This window comes from Saccostrea echinata, unplaced genomic scaffold, assembly GCF_033153115.1.
Source record: "Saccostrea echinata isolate AGI-Se365-2 ecotype Australia unplaced genomic scaffold, CSIRO_AGI_Sech_v1 ptg000058l, whole genome shotgun sequence".
Classification (NCBI taxonomy): domain Eukaryota; kingdom Metazoa; phylum Mollusca; class Bivalvia; order Ostreida; family Ostreidae; genus Saccostrea; species Saccostrea echinata.
In genome coordinates this window covers 3,725,564-3,746,855 of record NW_026889807.1, presented here as the reverse complement: position 1 = coordinate 3,746,855, position 21,292 = coordinate 3,725,564, and the positions used below count along the sequence as shown (strand labels likewise).

Here is a 21,292-nt window from a genome sequence, read left to right as displayed (position 1 = left end):
CTACATGGTTATGATAAGTAATTTGCCTTTTCCAAAATTGTGGAATATATAGCCCCACTAAGGGGTTCTGTGGAAAGGGGGGACTGTTGATAATAGAGTGAAAGTGCATGAATTCTTCGAAAATCTTCTCTGCTACTGAGTACTTAGCAGATGAACTAAATACATGGTTATGATAAGCAAGGATGCTACTTTCAAAATTGTGAAAATTGTCACCAAGGATTAGAGTGTTAAGGTCGGGGCATGTCTGTGGAATACATGTATACTATGAACATGAAATTTAGTGATAATGCAATATTTCTTTGAAAATCTTCTTCCCTGTCCCTGGAAAGTTAGCAGACAAACGAACTGCAGGATAAGGATTCTCAAGGATGCCTCTTCAAAAAATTGAAATTAATAACCCCAGGGTCAGGGGTGTGTTTGTTTGTTTATTGTTTAACGTCCATCTCGAGAATTTTTCATTCATATGGAGACGCCACCACTTGACGGTGGAGAGCTGCAAATTTTGACCTATACTCGGCACTCAGGGCCATTGAGCAGTGAGGGATCTTTTTTTCGGCCAGCACCTACTGCGACACGGGACCTCGGTTTATACGGTCTCATCCGAAGGACCGGTCTTCACGTCCCACAGTGGGATTCGAACCCGCGACGTAAGGATCAACTCCTTACTCTGCAACTTTAATTTATAGCCAACGCTCTAACCACTTCGCCACGTGGGTCAGGGGTTTGGCTCTGTTGACTGTATACTAAAAATGCAGTATTTCTTTGAAAATCTTCCCCTCTGCCCATGGGTATTTAGTAAACAAACTAAATGCATGGCTATGATAAGCAAAGGCGTCTCTTCCAAAATTGTAAATTTTATGGCCTCTGGTGCTAGGATGGAGCTATGTTGAATCTGTGGTGAAAATGCATTATTTCATTGAAACCCTTCATCTCTGCTCCTGGACATTTAGGAGGGAAAAAGAATATATATAAAACTGAAATAAATAAGATTATTTTTACAAGGTTTTTGAAATTCTGCACCATTTGGTCAATTTATCATTTTGTATTCTACTGACAGAAGTTATTCCACTTTGTTATTCACCTATGATAGTTAAACACTGTAAATGTTATTGAAGGGTCAACAGAATAACAGAATTTACAATTTTGAAAAGAAGTATGTTCTTAATTAATGTCAGGTAGACATTCAAATACTAGTAATAGCTGAATAAAACAGAGGCCAATGTGAGAGAGAATGAGATAGGTTTACTAACAGTGCTCAAGAACTATTGTGTTGTTTAGTCTGCATGAGAATAGTGACAAACTGGGCAAGTACAGGCAAGAAAATAAATCAATTTTTATATTTGCTCTTGAACAATAAACTAATTTTGTTGCTGATCCCTGTTCACTATGTTCATGTTTCTCTTGTTTTGGGGCAACATAGCTTTATTTATCGGCGTCTTTGTTTTACTTCTTATTCAATCTCCTGATCCTTTATATTGTAACATTATACTCAGGTGACCTAGGACCCTTGAGCCTCTGTTCCAGAAATATTTCGGGAAGTGGTTAGTTTAATTTGACGACTAGATCCCCACTAAAAATTTCAATCCTCTATGTTACGGGTTTTTCAATATTTCTGAGCATGATGTTTAAAAAAATGCGGGACCTATCGAAAGGATCAAGATTCTAGGTCGGATCTTAAATCGTAAAACACGACGGCATCACCATGTTTTTCATAAAGGTTTTTTGACAATAATACCCAATGCGTCTCGAATATGTTTCATAGTGTCCAGCACTTAAATTTATCCCTATTGTACAAGTTCTAAGTCGGAAGTCAATTGGTTTCATAAAATTCCTAATGAATAACACAGGTGGACCTGGGCCAAAATGCAAACCTGAGAAACTTTAGCCCCGCTTTTATTTAAAAGAAATTTCTCTCTTGTGCTCAATCTGCAATGGACCAATAATTCTTGAAAAGATTTGATAAATCCAATATATCTTTCAGTTTAAAACGAGTACTTAAAATTTCAGACCCTGGGGCATGGGACTTCGATGTCCCCGAGCGCGATGTTTATTCACTTATTTTTTTAAAGTAGCCATAACAAGGAGTGGATCTCGGAAACTAGAGATGGTACCATCACCATATTTTCACAGAAGTGGTAGCTGACCCCAAGTACCCCACTCCCAAAATTTCAGACCCCAGGACAGGGGACCTCGATGTCCCCGAGACCGATGTTTATTCACTTAGTATTATATAGTATCCATAAAAAGTGGAGGGCTATATCTCGGAAACTAGAGATGGTACCATCATCATATTTTCACAGAAGTGGTAACCTACCCCTAGTACCCCACCCAAGATTTCAGACCCCAGGACAGGGGACTTCGATGTCCCCGGGCCCGATGTTTATTCACTTAGCATTATATAGTAGCCATAAAAAGTGGAGGGGTGGATCTTGTAAACCAGAGAGGGAACCATCACCATATTTTAACAGAAGTGGTAGCTGATCCCTAGTACCCTACCCTAAAAATTTCAGATCCCAGGACAGGGGACTTCGATTTCCCCGAGCCCGATGTTTATTCACTAAGTATTATATAGTAGCCATAAAAAGTGGAGGGGTGAATCTCGGAAACTAGAGATGGTACCATCACCATATTTTCACAGAAGTGGTAGCTGACCCCAAGTACCCCACTCCCAAAATTTCAGACCCCAGGACAGGGGACCTCGATGTCCCCGAGACCGATGTTTATTCACTTAGTATTATATAGTATCCATAAAAAGTGGAGGGCTATATCTCGGAAACTAGAGATGGTACCATCATCATATTTTCACAGAAGTGGTAACTGACCCCTAGTTACCCACTCCCAAAATCTCAGACCCCAGGACAGGGGACTTCGATGTCCCCGAGACCGATGTTTATTCACTTAGTTTTATAGAGTACCATAAAAAGTGGAGGGGTGGATCTCGGAAACTAGAAATGGTAAAATCAGCATTTTTTCGTAGAAGTGGTAACTAACCACTAGTACCCTACCCTGAAAATTTCAGACCTCGGGACAGGGGACTTCGATGTCCCCGAGCCCGATGTTTATTCATATAGTATTATATAGTAGGCCTAAAAACTGGAGAGCTATATCTCGGAAACTAGAGAGGGTACCATCACCAATTTTTCATAGAAGTGGTAACTGACCACTAGTAGCCTCCCCTCAAACTTTCAGACCTCGGGACAGGGGACTTCGATGTCCCCGAGCCCGATGTTTATACATATAGTGTTATATAGTAGGCCTAAAAACTGGAGAGCTATATCTCGGAAACTAGAGATGGTACCATCACCATTTTTTCATACAAGTGGTAACTGACCACTAGTAGCCTCCCCTCAAAATTTCAGGCCCCGGTACAGGGGACTTCAATGTCCCTGAGCCCGATGTTTATTCATATAGTATTATATAGTAGGCCTAAAAACTGGAGAGCTATATCTCGGAAACTAGAGATGGTACCATCACCATTTTTTCATAGAAGTGGTAACTGACCACTAGTAGCCTCCCCTCAAAATTTCAGACCCCATGACTTATGTGAAAATTTTGAATTGCGAACTGCGTTCTAGAATGCAGTTCACTTTTGAATTGCGAATTGCGAAGTGCGAACTGCGTTCCAAAATCTGATTGCCTTACAGATTTCATTCTGAGTGCTTACTGTAAAAACTAACACTTCTAATTGGTCGTTAGGATATACATTTATTAAAATATTAGAAAAAAATGCTTGTGTTTCCATATATTTTTTTTTCTTTCCTACAAAAACTAATTGCTGACGAAAGGAAGAAAAGGTGCGTTTAAGTCTTGTTTCAAACGAAAAACGAGTTAAGGTTTGCCTACGCTGATAAAGTGTTAAATTCGGATTAAAAGAGAAAATGGAAAAGAAATACATGATCATGAATTTACGAAAATATCACACAGCTAAATAATTCATGCATTATATACATGTTTCGTTATCCTTTTCATAAAAATAACAGGGAAAGGTGTGCCTGAATATATTGATATGTGTATACTTCTTATGTGGGGATGGCATTCTTTATCCTAGGAAAATATCAAAATTCAAAGAGAATTAATTACTGATATTATCAATTAAGATTACTAGTGTTAATGAGAGAGAGAGAGAGAGAGAGAGAGAGAGAGAGAGAACTAGTCTTTATTCTCCAAACATGGGCTCTGAATCATGAAAGATAGCAAATTGCTACATTCAAGACTACATGTATTAGATGAGAGTAAACGAGAGAGAGAGAGAGAGAGAGAGAGAGAGAGAGTTTCCTCATTGAGATTGACGGTTTAAAATTATTTCACTTTTGTTTCATTGCAAGCTGAATTATTTTCATCTACTATATATAATAATAAAAAATGGCATTTTCCTATTGGTGATTCAATATATCGCAAATCACATAGCCTGCAATAATTTTGTAATTTGCTTTCACGGTAAAGGTACATGTATAGATGATATGCAAACATCCGTATATTACAAATCCGACTAGGTGAAGGGAAGAAAGGTAAAAATATATAGAAATAATGTGAAAGATCAAATTGGTTTTATATACCTTTACTTTATAACAACGGAAAAAATAGCTGATAAATATCACTACATTCTAAAATGTTCAACTTTTTTCCAGAAATAAGGAAAATAAAATAATTATTTAGATTTTTGATACTACGTAGACCATTGAAAAGTTCTATAAACTTATCTCAAATTCAAATTAAAAAAAAAAAAAAAAAGAGCCTGTACATTTATTTCAAATATCTTTGAGGCTGTTTGTTCCACTTAATTGTTCTCTTGGGTGTTAAATAATTCTTCCATTCATATATTACATGTTTATTAGTTATCTGGGTTTAATATTAATCATGGGTGTACGGGGATTTTAATTTACCACGGATTTCATTCCATACACCCTGACGCTGAAGGCTTAAGCCGGGTGTAAGGAAATTTACAAAATAATAAAAAAATATATATTTATTATTATATTATTTTGTTTTATGTGTTTGCCCTTTCTCTTACATGTACATGTACCCCTTTAGAAATACAGTTGTAGACTGTATATGTAACATATTTTTATTTTTCTGGATTTCGTCTTTGTTATCATAATCAAAACCCATTCTCTAGTTTTAGTGTGAAAATGACGCACGCACTTTTTTCAATTACCTGTTCCATACTGAAGACAGTTATAAAATGAAAGAAAATAAGAATTCGCAAATATGGAATATGACGCATTTTTCTAATTCTTTATACATTAATCTGAATTACATGTAATACGGACATGAACATCGCTACTTTTCAATCTATAGATCCAAATCTGTAATAAACTTTTTGTTTCATTCATTCTGTAAATGCGTTACAGTCGACGTTAGAAGAAAAATACATGTAGATAATTCACGTTGATTTAAATAAATATAGTTTCGTATTGGAAAAAATGCGGGCGCTTTACTATAGTCATGTAACTTTATTGATACCATACCTATAGTATCACCTATACATTAAATATACTTTTTAAAGCATAAAAGAATAACACATATTTTTCTAGTAATGTCAATGCGAAAAAATTACTTTTGAGAATTTCATGTACATGTAGCTAATGGTATTTCAGCTTGAGTTTTAAAAAAATTGGAATTGATGTTTATAATCATAATTTTAAGGTCATGCTCTCTCTCTCTCTCTCTCTCTCTCTCTCTCTCTCTCTCTCTCTCGTCCGCTTGGCGCAGAGGTTAGAGCGTTTGCTCTAGAGTCGCGGAGTGAGGAATTGATCCTTACGTCGCGGGTTCGAATCCCACTGTGGGACGTGGAGACCGATTCTTTCGATGAGACCGTATAAACCGAGGTCCGGTGTCGCAGTAAGTGCTGGCACAAAAAAGATCATCACTACTCAATGGCCCTGAGTGCCGAGTATAAGTCAAAATTTGCAGCTCCACACCGGCAAGTGTTGGCGTCTCTATATGAGTGAAAAATTCTCGAGAGGGACGTTAAACTATAAACAAAAAAATTCTCTCTCTCTCTCATTCACATAATCGTGATATTATGTGAACGAGAGAGAGAGAGTATTTTTTTTTTTACATGTATTGTAAAATGCCTTCTCTCACGGTTCCAAATCATATCCCGAGAAGAAATGAAACGAACCTCCTCCACGAATATACCAAATTAGTTAAGTCACCTCAATCATAAATACACCAAATTAGTTAAGTCACCTCAATCACAAATATATATACCAAATTACTTAGGTCACTGCAACCACGAATATACTCAAGTCACCTCAATCAAAAAATATACCAAATTACTTAAGTCAACTCAACCACAATATACTGAATTACTTAAGTCACCTCAATCGCAAATATACCAAATTACTTAGATCAACTCAATCACAAATATACCAAATTAAGTCACCTCAACCATGCACAAATAAGTTACGTCAATCACAAATCTACCAAGTTCAAGTCGTTAATTCATTCAAAACCATCTATTAAATATGTAGTAAATGAGGACAATGTAAAATATTTACAGTATACAATTCAGGTCAGAGGTACAAGTATTATAATAACGATATACTTATTCAGGAATGAAAGTGGAGGACAAAAAAAAAAAAGAAAGATAAATACCTACATGTACATGTATAATACATATATTAATTGTAAATGAGGAAAACATCATGGAGGCCAGACTAATTAAATCGTATATTCTTAATATAAACAGAGTTACCAAACATACCAAACTAGTTAAGTCACCTGAACTACAAATATACCAAATTACTAATTTAAAAGTCACCTCAGTCACAAATGTACCAACATACTAAGTCATTTTTAAATTAAATACATTTTCAGGATCAGTTTTCTTACATGTATACAGGTATTTTAAAAGCTTAAATTGATAGATACTTCAAAATTTTTGATCTTAGACACGATCGTTTTATCACAGTCAAGACGTTATTGTCCATTTATCATTGTTTTAATCTAAATTTTACAGACAATTTTAGCTTTTATACGCGTTATCATGATCAAACCCCATTATCTAGCTTCACCTGAAAAGTTAGCACGCACCTATATCGATTTTCTCTTCCATATTAAAAGTTATTAAATAAAAACGAAATATGAAATCGCAACAAAAAAAAAAAAAAAAAAAAAAAAAAAAAGAAAGATGACATATTTTTCTAATATTTTAAGAACACGTATTAATTAATCTGAATTTATACCGGACTTGAACCAAAATATTTTTTTCACACTATATTCTCCTTTATCAAAGTCTGTATTTCCTGTTTGCTATGAAGTACACGAACATTTTATGAATGCGTTACAGTCGATGTTTGATTCACTTAGTTTTAAATCATTTAGTTAAGTACACAGGTACTTGTGGACAGGACCCCTCCCCCCCCCCCCCCCGAATATACCCCACGGGTCAAAAAATATTTTTATGTATTTTTTTCATAAATTATTCTTCTAGTACACATTTACAATGTATTCCATAAGAAAAATAAAAAAAATAACGCAGAATTAACGTTTTACTAAAAAAATCATACCCGCGGTATTATAAAATAGAGAAGGTAAGTCACTTCCATTGTTTACTCTTGACCCCTCTTGGATATCAGGCCCAAAATATCATTTACCTAATACATGTCACCAAAATGTGTCATGATATCTTGTTTCGGTAGATATTTTTGTCTTTAATCGTTCTATTTAATTGCCCAGGCATTCCATAATAATCCGAGTATTCATCGTCAAACGTGAAAAATGCTACAAGATTTGGAAATGTCAAGGTAGAAATTACGGAAGTGATACAAAAACGACATCTAGCGTGTAACTCTCGAGTTCCGAGTGTTATAGAATTAAGGGAAAAGTCAGAGGTCTACGAAAAAGTTCGGGAAAATTTTGATAAAGAGGTCGAAATTGATTTATTAGCAATAAATTCTGCTTAAGATTTTCGAGATGAGCGAGGGTAGTCGTCAATATTCCCTTTAAAGGATGTTATCACTGATACCAAATAGCGGTTTAAAAATCGCTTAAACATTATAATCTTGACATGTAACCTCCACCCCCCCCCCCCCCCCCCACTCCACCTCGGCCGCCTTCCCCTTATCATGTTGTAAATTTTGAATTTACACATGACCGTGTGTTCCTAACACATTTTTGCACTATTCCCACATCAAAACATTTCCTATAACCGTTGTTAATAGCCCTCCTGGGCCTGAAATTAAGAGCATCCAAAATTTCGCTTGTTAATACTGCCATTTTGGGTGGCTAGACAATTCGGCCAAATGCGCTTCGTAAAGATGTCAACTACAAGAGTAGTTGATAGACGTCTAAGGATTTTTTTGAAATCGAGCTTTTGTGCAGTTGAGGTAAGAATTTGGAGAAATAAATCCAGAACCGAGCGCAACTTTTTGTGCGCAATAAATATACAGTTTTTTTTCTATGGGTGGCACTGTAGCTCTCCGTTTTTCTTTTTTTTTTCGGAGAGCTACAGTTCTGCAGCTAGAAAATTTCCACACTGAATATGCAGCAAAAAAAAAAAAAAAAAAAAAAAAAAAAAAAAATGTACCTCCCACTGGCTCCCAGTTCCCCTGGTACTACGGGCCTGTAGAATTGAGAATCATATTTCTAAATATGATGGTGCAATAAAGCTATCAAAAGGCTTGATCCACGAAAGAAAATATTAAGAGATTAAGAAAACACATTGATAAGTATATCAATTCGTTTCTTTTCTTTTCAAACGGAAATCTCCTCCAAGTTCGATTTCGAGCAGGGACATTCTCAAAATACTTGAAGAAATTTAGGTCAACTAAAACATATTCGGATGCCTGTTGCGTGTAAATTTTTATCAGCGTTGCTAATTGACAAACAATAATATCGAATCCAATTAACATCTAAATTTAGCAATCTTACAATGTTTAAAGAGGAACTGCAATCGATTTTTCATGGAAGGTTATAGCTTTTCCGATAAAACTTGGACAAAAACATCTAAAAAATCTATATACGGAGCTTCATGAATGAACAGCGTAATTTCATTCACAAATTTGGATATCTAATGTATGTGACAAATAGCAGAGCTATCAACCAATTGTTGCGTGCGTAACCATGGAAACTAGAGGTGAGGATGACGTATGCAGATATAATGAACGCTGGACCTGACACATCAAGCAGTTTACGAAAGGATTTGCTGTTGAAAGGCTATCGATCAGAAGACGATTCTTACGCACAATACATTAGAAGAAACCAATCTTGAAATTCAAAGACATTTTAAGGGGGCACCTGTCCAACACCTGCACGTAAATATAAATCGCCAAAAGGATATCGGCGAAAATGAGGGGAATTGTTATTCTAGCGTGTATTTGTGTGGCATGGGGTGCCCCGACCGGCGGCAAAGGTAGGCGGCATATTTTTCTTCTTTTTTTAACAAAAAAATTTGAATGTAGGAATTGGAAATTAATGTTTATTTCCGTTTGCTGCAACATTTGTTTAAAAAAAAAAATAACATGTGTATACGTGATTTTAATTTTCAAATTAAAAAAAAAAAATAATAACATTTGAAAATCCTCCTTGAATTTCAAAAAAGTAAATGAAATGAACTGCTGTCCAATTAAAATGCAGATAAATAACAGTATTTTTGCTGCTGTTCATAAATTTATTGATGAAACATGTAGATTTTCTTAGTTGATATGTTAAATTTATTTGTATCATTTGTATTATTCTTCTTTAATTTGCATGACATATTGTATTATATAAGGAGAGGAACTAGTAAGTTATTTTAGAACTTGTTTCCAGTCCTATTGATTTAATCAATATAATATGTTCAAAACAATTAAAATGCAAATATTTCTAATCAGGATACCTAACAAGCTACATGTATTATATACAGACAATTTAAAGTATCGCTATTGTTTTCACAGTGTGGAAAGAATGTTTGCATTTCTAAAGTGTTAAACAAACAGCACCTAATTCGTTATTCTTGTTCCTGTATACACAAAACTTGATCATCAGCTGCAAATAACAGGAAAAACAGCCTACTGTACAAACTGATATAAAAGGCAAATGATGATGTCTGAGATACAAATCCTTCAATTTCTATGCTTGTTATACAACATGTACAAGTTCGAAGGAAGCAATTTCAGTTGGGGGCGAAGAAGGGCGAATTAAAATAACTTTGCAAGCAGAAAAAAAAGGGGAATCCGACGTTATTTTTTGAAGGGTCACAACCGTTGGGGGTTTTGTCTTCTATTGTCAAGTATATATTCTCCCTTTCATCTTCCCCTCTCAATAGTCCTTTAAATAAAGATATAGATTATTTTAATATGCTTCCTAATACTTGTTTCGTTTCAAATGCAAGTATTCCTTGAAAACATTTTTTTTTTTCAGGCATACATTTTTCTTCACATGTTTGTGTAACTTGCGACATTTAATTTGTTTGGTAGTTTACACCCTATTTATATCTTTAAGCGTTTATCATTAATCCCTTTGTATGATATTTAACACGTATTATACTTCGCATGATTTTTTTTTAAATACCTGCGTTACAGTCCTAGTGAACTTGATCTTGATTTCAGCCAAATATTTTTAAAAAAAAAAAATCCTCTAACAGTGTATCTTATATTCTTATTCTGACAAAATATACAATCTTGATATTAATTAGCAGGTTTATTGAATTGCAAACTGTAATTAGCCTTCAAATGGTTCAGAGTTCACATAGTTTGTGGCCTTGTATTTTACCTTTGACCTTACTAAAAGAAAAAAAAAAGTCTGCCCTATATATCTTTTTGGTCAATATTGAGTTTTTATATCAAGCTGGAATTTTCTTAGTTTTTCCAGAAAGAAATCATTTTTAATGACCTCAGATATACTTACATGTAACAGTTAATAAATGTCACATTTGTACCAAAAAGTCAATCTTTGATACCTGGCATGCTCGTAAACTTTTCAGTGAAAAAGAAAATAGACTTTAACCATGAGACCATTTTTTTTTTAGGTTAGTGTATAAGGGTAATTTTTAGTGATCATCTTCAATATTTTTGGCATGATTAGCCATAATCTTAGATGCGCTAAAAATACGTCGCTAATAACTTATAACTAAGACTGTCCCCGACAATGAGCAGAGTTATCCCTAAAATGAATTATAAATGAACACTTTTATGATAAAATCTCTAAAATTGCCGGTCGCGAAAATAACGTCTTATACAAGTACGTCAGCGTGTTGTGTTAAGGAAGACGGTATATACAGAGTTATAGTATTTTGCAGTCTTATAAACCTTTCGAACTTTTCTGCTCCGCTCCTAACCAATTACTAGTAGTGAATTAGGGTGCCCCTACTTAAGGGAGACCATGTCCGCAAAGTCTTTGTGTAACGTTTTTGAAAACATTACAGAATAATATAAATTCATATAAACAGTAAAGCAATAACTGCTACAGGACCTTTGGAAATTCATGTCCAATGTAGTTGAACCTTGGATAAAATCAAGATTCGAAATCAATTCATCGCGACACGTGCGTTCTATTGAACACTATAGCTATCAAAGTAGGTACGTGCATTTTATAAAACATTTATTTCCCATGACGATTTTTATTCAAATATGGTATTCTTTGAAGAATTCTTGGGTAATAACAATTAACGACCATGACATTTAAATATGGGATTTCCTGAAGATTTCGTGGATAGTAATATTTTTATAGGGCAATGACATTTAAATAACAGGCTTAATATTGACGCGTTATCAAACTGAAATATTCTGACGTCATTTGAATACACCAGATGCAAAGAACAGATGAAAACAAAAGCAATTGTATCAAAGGAAAAGTACTGTATTTCATAACGTACACAGGTATAATGTTTCTCACAAGATTAAAAATAGGATTTGTATGCAATTGTAGCAGTTAAATGTAGTATACCGGTAATTCTAATATCAACTATTTCATCACATGGGATTAATTTAATTTATTTATATTTATTTGTGTCTTACAGATTAAAATAAATTTTAATTTTTTTTTAATTGTGTCTAATTACAGTAAGAATTGAAATTTCTCAATAATGTTCACATTTTCAAATCCCCGTATCTCGCAATGATAAAGAAGGATAGGGATAACCATTTTATCAAACATATCAATTTGACAATCGATACACAGTTTCAGTTCTCTTGATTTTTTAATTATGGCGTACATAAATCTGGTTGCTTTTTGCGTAGTATATTTTTCGTACTGTAAAAAGAACCAGTTCTTGAGAAAAACACTCCTACGTATTTATTTCAATAATATTATTATTAAAGGTAAATGCTACATTAAAAATGCAGTGTATATTAACACGGTGAGCAAGAAATAAACTGACCAAATAAGCCGCTCTTAGATCAGAAATATAGTTTCATGGGTGTTTTCTATATAATTTTTCAAAAATAGTTTGCACTAGTACTAAAGAATTGATGATAAAAAAAATTGAAAATTAAACATTTAATAACATTAAGTTGATAAAATGAATTTTAGAAAAATGGTTAAAGCTTCTTATTTTACCACACAAACACTTTACGGGCAGCAACCCTTATCCAGACCACTGAAGTAGTTTTTTTCGTAAGTCCTAACATTTTCCTTCTGGAAGATGGAGATTAAAAGAGAAAGAATCAAGAAAAATTAAGTATAAGACCTGGATTTAATTTTGAGTCAAGTACAGTTGAACCTCATTATCTCAAACTTCGATATCTAGCTTGAATACAATTCATATATCTCGGTGAGATAAAAAAAAAAAAAAAAAAACAACAACAACAACAACTTTTTCTCCTAGTTATCTCGAATCGTCGGATATCTCTTTTTCTTTTAATCTTTTCCATCGGGTTCGATTTAACGAGGGTTGACTGCAATTATTCAAAAAGAAAAAAAAAATACATGAAGACAACAGTTCGTGTGTTTATGGTAACACAATCACATGTAACGAGGAGTTACTGCAATTATTGAAAATAAAAAAAGAAAATAGAGATATGAAGACAAGAGGTAACACAATGTCATGCCGAACTGAACACTTGAAATTTTTGTAAAAGGGATCAAAACTACGTTCTTTTGACAGATAGTGACGACATTTTATTTCCCTTTAAATTTTATTTCCAATAATTTTATAAATACAAGTCGTTAAGCTGCCAGAAACATCAATTCCCCTTCACATTTATGATTCACATTTTCTTCCATTCACGTTACTAAACACGGGTTCAATGTGCAAGAACTCAGCGGGGTACCATATACAATTTAGTGTAATGTACGAAGATAATAAAACTCTATTCCAGAGAAGTGTTGTGACCTGAAAAATAAACCTACATTAGTAGGTGAAAAGTATATAATGTTAGACGCAAAAATTTACCTGATCCGTTGAAAGCTAGGGAATTAAAAAATAAATAAATAAATTATTAAAATATAAAGAGGCTTTAGGTATAGGGAGTGGTATATAATTCGCGTTCACAAGTCCTGAAAAGAGATGTAAACGAATTCATAAACAAGAAAACAAGATACCTACCCCCTAAAAAGGATACAACGAATTCCGTATCGACGATAGAAAATCATGGTGAAGCTTTGATATTGTGCATTCCGCACTGAGGACTGGAATTTCGAGTGAAGCTTTAAAGATGGAAGAGTGTATTGTAATCCACATCCCAGCATATGGATTGCAATCGAACATACTTTCTTTCTCAAACAATAGATGGCACGCGTGGATCTAGGGGGGGGGGGTGTATCTTGACCCCCCCTCGGAATTTGTAGAGTTATTAAAAGTATATACTTATTCAATTCAAAGATGACTTTGGAACACCCCCCGCCCCTAGAAAACGTGGTTCCCTCCATCACCACCACGAAATAGGTTTTTTTTTTTTTTTTTTGAAAATAGATTTTAGTTTTTGTTTGTTTGTTTTTGTGTGGGGGGGCTTGTAAAGAAATTTCTGGGTTGGAAATTATTTGACTGTGTGGACCCCCCCCCCCCCTCGCAAAAAATTCTTGGATCCGCGCCTGGATGGTACCATCTTCTAATAAACAAATGAAATCTTGTCTCCTTTAATTCATTTTGCAGATAATTTAATAAAGCACTGTACTGTATTAAACACTGTAAGTGATTAATTGTATACTGTACATGTACATGTACACAGAAGCTATCTTGAAATTTCGGGCATAAGAAATCGAACTTCGCTAAGTAGATATACATATAACTAATTCTATAGGAGTGTTAATGTGATAATTAATACACGTTGGATTTGTTTTATTGTAAGCAATATAGCGTAGGTTTTCTCGCGAGAACTGATCCTTAAGAAAAGCCATAAGAAAATGTTTAGGAATAATTTAACGATTCTGTTTAAATGTCAATTATCTAATATAATTACAGAAGTTTGTAGAAGATCCTGATGGATATACATGTGTGTTCATACACAATACCAAATTTGAATTACAACTTGCTGAAACAGACCAGAAAGTACTCGATCACCATTAGAAGAACACTCTAAACATTTTTTGTCCCTATTTTCACAAATTACAACATATGACACATTATAATAATGAATTAAAATGTATATTAGGACATGCTTCTAATTATCTTGAAATCGCACACGGCCAGTAACTGTTTGTTATACTGTGACAAGTTGAATCCTAACTAGTGAGCATAATTTTTGCAATTTACCTGCGTGAAGAGATGTCTTGTACCTATAATGATCTTTTTTTTTGAATTGATTCACCAATATATGAGTCGTGCTATATCATGTATATATCATCAAGGCACAGGTGTTGAGCAAAATTGCATTCTATTTGATGTAGTTGATAGGTTTGATATTTTTGGCATTTTTCATTGATATGTGGGACTTATTCAGAGAGAGAGAGAGAGAGAGAGGGAGTGATAATCAGTATTTTCGGGGCAGTGTATTATTTAGTATTTGATATTTTGTTTGTCCCGATATTAATGCAAACCACAATGCACACCCAGCTAACTGAACCCACCCCCACCCACCCAGAAAAAAATTCTGTATCTGCGCCTGAGAAATCTTTGATAAATTATCAAGCAGTTAAAAGCCAAGTCCTATACATTTTGATTTACGTAAGTATATAAGACATATGCTGTTTATTTGCACAATAAACCAAGACAGTTTGAAAAATAAATTGTAAATAAGGAAACTTTTTCTAATGATTATGATATGTCGATCTTACATGTTATAAAAGGCAGTTTCAACGAATTCGCTGCATGTATTCTAATACAGAACTATTGTTTTTCTAATCATAAAAAAATCGTGAAGCAAGTTATTATTTTATTTCATTACGATTTTTTTTTTTTTTATGTTTTTTTTTTTTTTTTTTTTTTTTTTTTTTTTTTTTTTTTTTTTTGTACCGTGATCACGTGCCGGTGTTTTTTCTTTTCTACTGATGAGCAATCTGAAAACAGATCCGATGTTTTTCTTCTTCCTCACGATTTACCAATAACTTAAAACCGCTGAGACAGGACGGAGAATTAATGATAACCATAGCAACAGTATTTTGTCAAGTGTCTAATAAAGAGCTTCTTTTCTTCCTAGTTTGTCTTGCCGTGTAAATGAAGACATTCGCGGATTTGATTTATTGATCCTCTACTAAGTCCAAATCACATGTGGATGTGGTCAGAGAGGATCCGTTAGTCATTCGGACATCCTCCTAGCGTTTCTTTAAAATCCTCTTTATTATTATATCTGATCAATTTCTAAGGAAACAGTAAAAACATAAAACATTATGTAATTCACATGCAAACACACGGGGAAGGGGTAGAAATCCCCTAAATCCCTTGTGCATCATTCAACAAATCTGTTCACCTCACAATTGGCATGCGTTGTATAAATACAATTGAACTTCGGTATCTCAAACACGAATATTTCGAATACCATAGATATGTCAATGTGATTGGGAAAATGTTTGACTGTATTGTATCAGATGCAATGAGTTGACAATAGCAAATTTAGTGATCCCTATGTTTTTAAATCGGAAATAAGATCAGATTATTTATATACACAATGATATAATCATCATGTATTTTTTTCAAATATAAAAGCAAGAAACCATTTTTTTTAAAAACGTCCTGATTAATGATAGAGAAACATTATATCATTTCCGTGAAAAAGAAATGTCACAGGGAGTTTTACCGTGGGCGATATAGGACTAGTTAAAATGATCTTCGTTTTCCTCTCGGGAGTAATGGAAATAAGTCCCTATAGTTATAAAGCCTGTATGTAACATTTTCTGAGCTGGTTAATTCATCCGCTGTGAAATAAAAATTGTCTTCCCGGAAATAAAAGGAGAATCAGGAAATTTTTGATATTAGCTAAAGTCTTGATCATCAAGACGCTTCGACTATTTCACCGAAGTCTGATGAAGACAAGCGTATTTGTGAGTCTTGATTTAGATAGAAGAATTATTGCCTGACGCCACGTGCGTCAGGCAGTATAAGGATTAATTTTTTCAAGATCCGAAACTAAGCGATCATTCTTAATGAACTAGATTTTGTGCAAGCTGATTTACAACGGAATTTGTTACCTGCATTTAAAGAAAAACAGTTTACAGAAGAAAGAATCATATTACTGATGCAAATTATTGATGTGTTTAATTCCTTCAGTTTTTTGCATGCACATGCTTATTCTTTGCAATTCTTTGTATGGACATGTCCGTGTAACATTTTTTCTGCGTTTCTAAACTACTGGATCAGTCCATTTGCCTTCTACGAAAGGGGTGTCACAGTCATTTTGCGACAATTATCTTCGCGCCTTTTTCTTGGATTGTTCTATTGAATGGGTGTGATAACTTCTATGGAAATAAATAAAGTTTATTCTTTTAACCTGATTCTTAAGCTTTAGATTTTTTTATTAACAGTAAATTTTATCTCATTTTTTTAAAGAACACATTGTATATGGGCAGGTAACACTAAAGCAATGGATTCGCTGATTATTCTTACTATTTATCCTATACGTGGACTAGTCCAATCTTCTCCCTTCACCTAGTAAATGGGACATCCCTTCTTGATTCACTGTTTTCCATCTTTCCTTTCAATATTACATTTATTTATTAAGTACTTAACAAGGTTAGGCTTTTAAAAAAGCTTAGAAAGTCTGCCAGTAGCATATTACAGTGACAACAGTGTAGGTCAGTACCCGTAGAGGAATGGGCTTCACTCCCATAAGATTCTAAGCAAAGAATCGGCAAAATGAAGAAGACATCATGATCTACACTGGTTTTCATTTCATAAAAAAGCACGTAATTATAAATTATGAGAAAGGTCCTGAAAACGATTGAAAAGAAAAACTGAACAATTTTAAAAGTGTACAAAAAGATGTATTTTAAACTCATTTATAATACATGTACATGTATATGGTAAGACCATCATCGCGTGAGTTTTTTTCCGGAGGGGGAGGGGGTGTGTGTTATTAGTATCCTGTTTTGCTCTAGCTATAAACTGTACAGGCCATTTACTTTGAGTTCTAGAGCAGCATTGAAGCATTTTTGTCTCAAACACTTCAAGACAACTTTCCCAGTTAAAAGTGTTCATAATTTATACTTCGTCGTCGAGAACGGCGGAAAAGAGACCAGTCTATAAATAGGGGCAGTCTCATCAATCTATCACTGACGAGAGTGTGCATATGACGAAGGGCGCCCTCTGGTAAGAGAGTACATGTAATATGAATTTCTTTAAAATGAATCATCTAACTATTTTCCCCAGAATTATAATCTACGCTAGGGCACTTGCAGTTTCATCCCAACGGAACTAGTCAGCTCGTGGGCTAACTAGTAAATGACCAAATAGTGGCATGTCTTAGATATTCGTTAATCTGTAGTATTTGTTTATGACATTTGAGAAAGTCAATTCAGGCCAGTGGGAATTTCACTCTGAGGAGGCACAACCATACATTTTCAGTTGGTGGGGGGCACTATGAACTACCAAAATTCCTTGACAAGCAAAAAAAAAAAAGTCATCAGACATTATTATTGAGGGGACACAAGCATATAGCAGCTATATTTTCTATTGTATTCTATATATCGGCAAAATTATTGGGGGGGGGGGGTGCCCCCTCCCCCGGTTCCTACGGCGATGCAATTGTACATCAAGATTGTGTAATGAAGTATCGCAACTATGTCCCTCCTTGATGAAACGCGTGTTTGATGAAATATAAACGCAATTTGTCGTGTACATTAATGAGATTTATGAGTCTAGGGAAATAATGTCTTGTGTACCGGTAATTGCTTAGATAAAGCGGGGGCCGAGATTTTATGGGCATATTGTCAGGAAAAATTATTAGGTTTAATTTTTTTCTAAGTCAATCAACAATATGTTTTACAAATTTATTTGAGTAGGAAGACATAATCACTGTTCTCAGAAAATAAATAAAGGGTTTCTGTTGGAAAATTGTCTGTTATTAGTCATGAAAAGGAAGATACTCCTCAAGAACATGTCATTAAAGTTGCAGAGTTTAACAAATTATGAGGTGAACAGTTAATTTCAAGAATGTTTTCTCAAAGTGTTTTCTTATTATAGTTATTTAAAATCTTCCCGATCAATTTTCAGCGATTCTACAATGATTCAGCAATTTTCAGCATTTCTAAAGATGGTTTTTCATGTTTCAAGTTTTTTAAGGAGACAAAACGCTTAAAATATGAGAACTGAGATTATATTGGTATAGAATTACTATTTTACCAAACAAAATTTTGCACGTGCAATATAGAAAAAAAACAATGATAAAGAAATGAATTTCAAAATATGAGGAAGAAAACTGCAAACTTTATGGAGATCTCTGTATTCAATGATCTTTGATATATGGTTGCGTTGTGTTATTCATTCTCTGTATAAATTTTGATACCAAGCTAATAAAATATATTTTGGAAGTTTTAATACGTTAATCAATAGGCAAACTTAAGATTAGATTAAATTTTGGGCAGATTTTGTCCTTTAAATATCAGTTTAAAAAGGACCCCCTATTTTTAAAGATGAAGTTAATGTAATGATACACGTTCAAATGTTTTACTGATAGTAAGTTTCCAAAGCTTTTAATTAATTTTAAGCCAAGCACAAGTAGATCTATCAATGAAGCAACGCTACCGTAGAGCAGAGAAACTGTACTATTTCTGTATTTAGCTTAAAATGTAAATAAGACACTAAAAAATACCGAATTCTTTCTGCCAATGAATACAAAAGTGGGGCCATTTCTCTGAAGTAATTATGCACTGTCTCACACATCACGCTATACATTCTCACCTATATATGTATTAAGGCTTTTCGTCTCTCCATTAACCCACTCCTGTAGCATCATAGTCACACTGTATATCTTTAATACGTTCGCAAAAATCTTTCCGCAAGGAATCGCGAAATTGATCTGTTTTGAATGTCAAGTTTTCTGTTTTTGTCTACATTAGCGAGAATACGGTAGATTTTCTGACGCCTCCGAACCAATTTGACCTGTCACATGAGATCTTGTACACTGCAGGAAGCTTAAGAATTAATTAAAGCGTAGGCAAGACCAAGATCCGACCAGCTGCTCTTTTGCAAAGCGTTAGAATGTACAGACTAAATAGAGGGCAATAAATTAATTCAAAATAACGAACAAACTGCTTGCAAGGAAAGCAAACAATATATAAGACAGCCGTGGGCCTATAATAATTAGTAAATGTGAAGTCAATTGATAATTATAATATCTGCATTCCAAACCAAGTTATTTATGTACTAGAAGTATAAAAAAAAATTAAATGCCTCTTAAATTTTTTCTCTGTTTCTTTCTTTCTCTCCATGTTGGTGGGCGTCTATTGATTTTCAATAATACAAATGTACTTTATCCGTCTATCACCAAACAACATTTACTGCGTGTTCAATCATAACCCGACTACTTTATGGAGCAATATATCAATAATGTTTTTATATTACTTTTATGTATGGACAATCCTTTTGCAATCCTCTTTACAGATTTACAGATGTTCTTCATGGATTGTACATTTCATACTAACTTCAAGATGGCGTGTATTTAATAACCAAAAAAAAAAAAAAAAAAAAAAAAAAAAAAAAAAAAAAATATATATATATATATATATATATATATATATATATATATATATATATATATATATATATATATATATATATAATAATTAAGTTTTAAACAATAATCAAAGTAATACCCTGGGTCTTTCTGTTTAACTCTTAACCCCCCCCCCCCCCGCCAAAAAAAAAATGCAAATGCACAAACAGTATCTAGCATGTTACAATTTAATTGTGAAATAATAATGATTTACACAAACATAACCATCTGTGTACCCTATGTTCACTCATTTACATAAATCTAAAACAAATTAAGCTTATATCTTTTGGGGAAAAAAATTAATAACACATTTTAATTTAAGTGCAATAGTTTTATGTCTATAAATGATAATAAGCTTATCTTTGCAGATAAAGAAACACGGGAATTAGAGGCAGTGAGTACTTAAAACTTGTTACTGGTTGAATTTAATTAATTAATTAATTAGTCGTTGTTCAGTCTATGATGAATGTAAAGATTTCTTATAAACCAATGCAATGTTTTTCATTTATACACGATGCCGATGAGATTCATATTTTCGCTCTTATTCCCAGATAAAGAACACAGAGCAAGAAATCGAAGAATTGGCGGATCTTGCGGGTATGTAACATATTGACCACAAGCAAATGCATAAATAATTTAAAATTGAGTAATTTCCATTATCATTATGGTGCGTAATGCCTATTCCACATACTAGAGTATAATTTGATATTGATTGTTTGCTATTCATCTCTGTCTATCTCTCTCTTTAACTCGAAGTCAAGTAATAGGCACCCCCTTTTTTTTCTTTACAAAAAAATCGTACAGTGTCCCTTTGAAACAATCATATAATGAATGCACTGTAATGTTTGCTAACTGGTATTTTGGGCTAGAGGTTTTAAATCACATTTTATGATAGTAAAAAAAAAAAAAAAAAAAAACACCTTTTCGCCCTTCACCTAGACCCCCTCCCCGCTACGCACCAAACATCGAAAAAAAGGTGTTAAGAGAGAAAGAGTTTGTATCAATTCTGCAGATTTGTTAAAAATATTTGCGGTATTATCTCAGTCGACCATCCTTAATGAAAAGGAATTCCAGAAATACACAAGTCCTTAACCCTTATTCTATCGTGACCATATGTGGTAATTTTGATTGTATAAGGAAAGCTGACGTATAAAAAGGTCGTTAGTATAGTATGTCAGTTCAGTTCGGTCAAATGTCATTCGATGCTGCATCTACCACCCTGGTCTCCCGTTGATAATCAGCAATTAACAAATCGATAATAAGAAAAAAGTAATGGCCAAAGG

General features: G+C 33.8%; 1 protein-coding gene across 1 annotated transcript in view; it reads left to right on the top strand.

Moving 5' to 3' along the window:
• The first annotated feature begins 9,163 nt into the window (after positions 1-9,163).
• LOC133174469 (uncharacterized) overlaps positions 9,164-21,292 on the top strand; it is a 35,927-nt gene continuing 23,798 nt past the window's right edge. Inside the window, exons 1-3 of the mRNA XM_061309592.1 lie at positions 9,164-9,358; positions 20,378-20,403; positions 20,561-20,606. Of these exons, the coding sequence (XP_061165576.1) occupies positions 9,295-9,358; positions 20,378-20,403; positions 20,561-20,606 (136 nt within the window). The 5' untranslated portion in view covers positions 9,164-9,294. The remainder of the gene's footprint in view (positions 9,359-20,377; positions 20,404-20,560; positions 20,607-21,292) is intronic.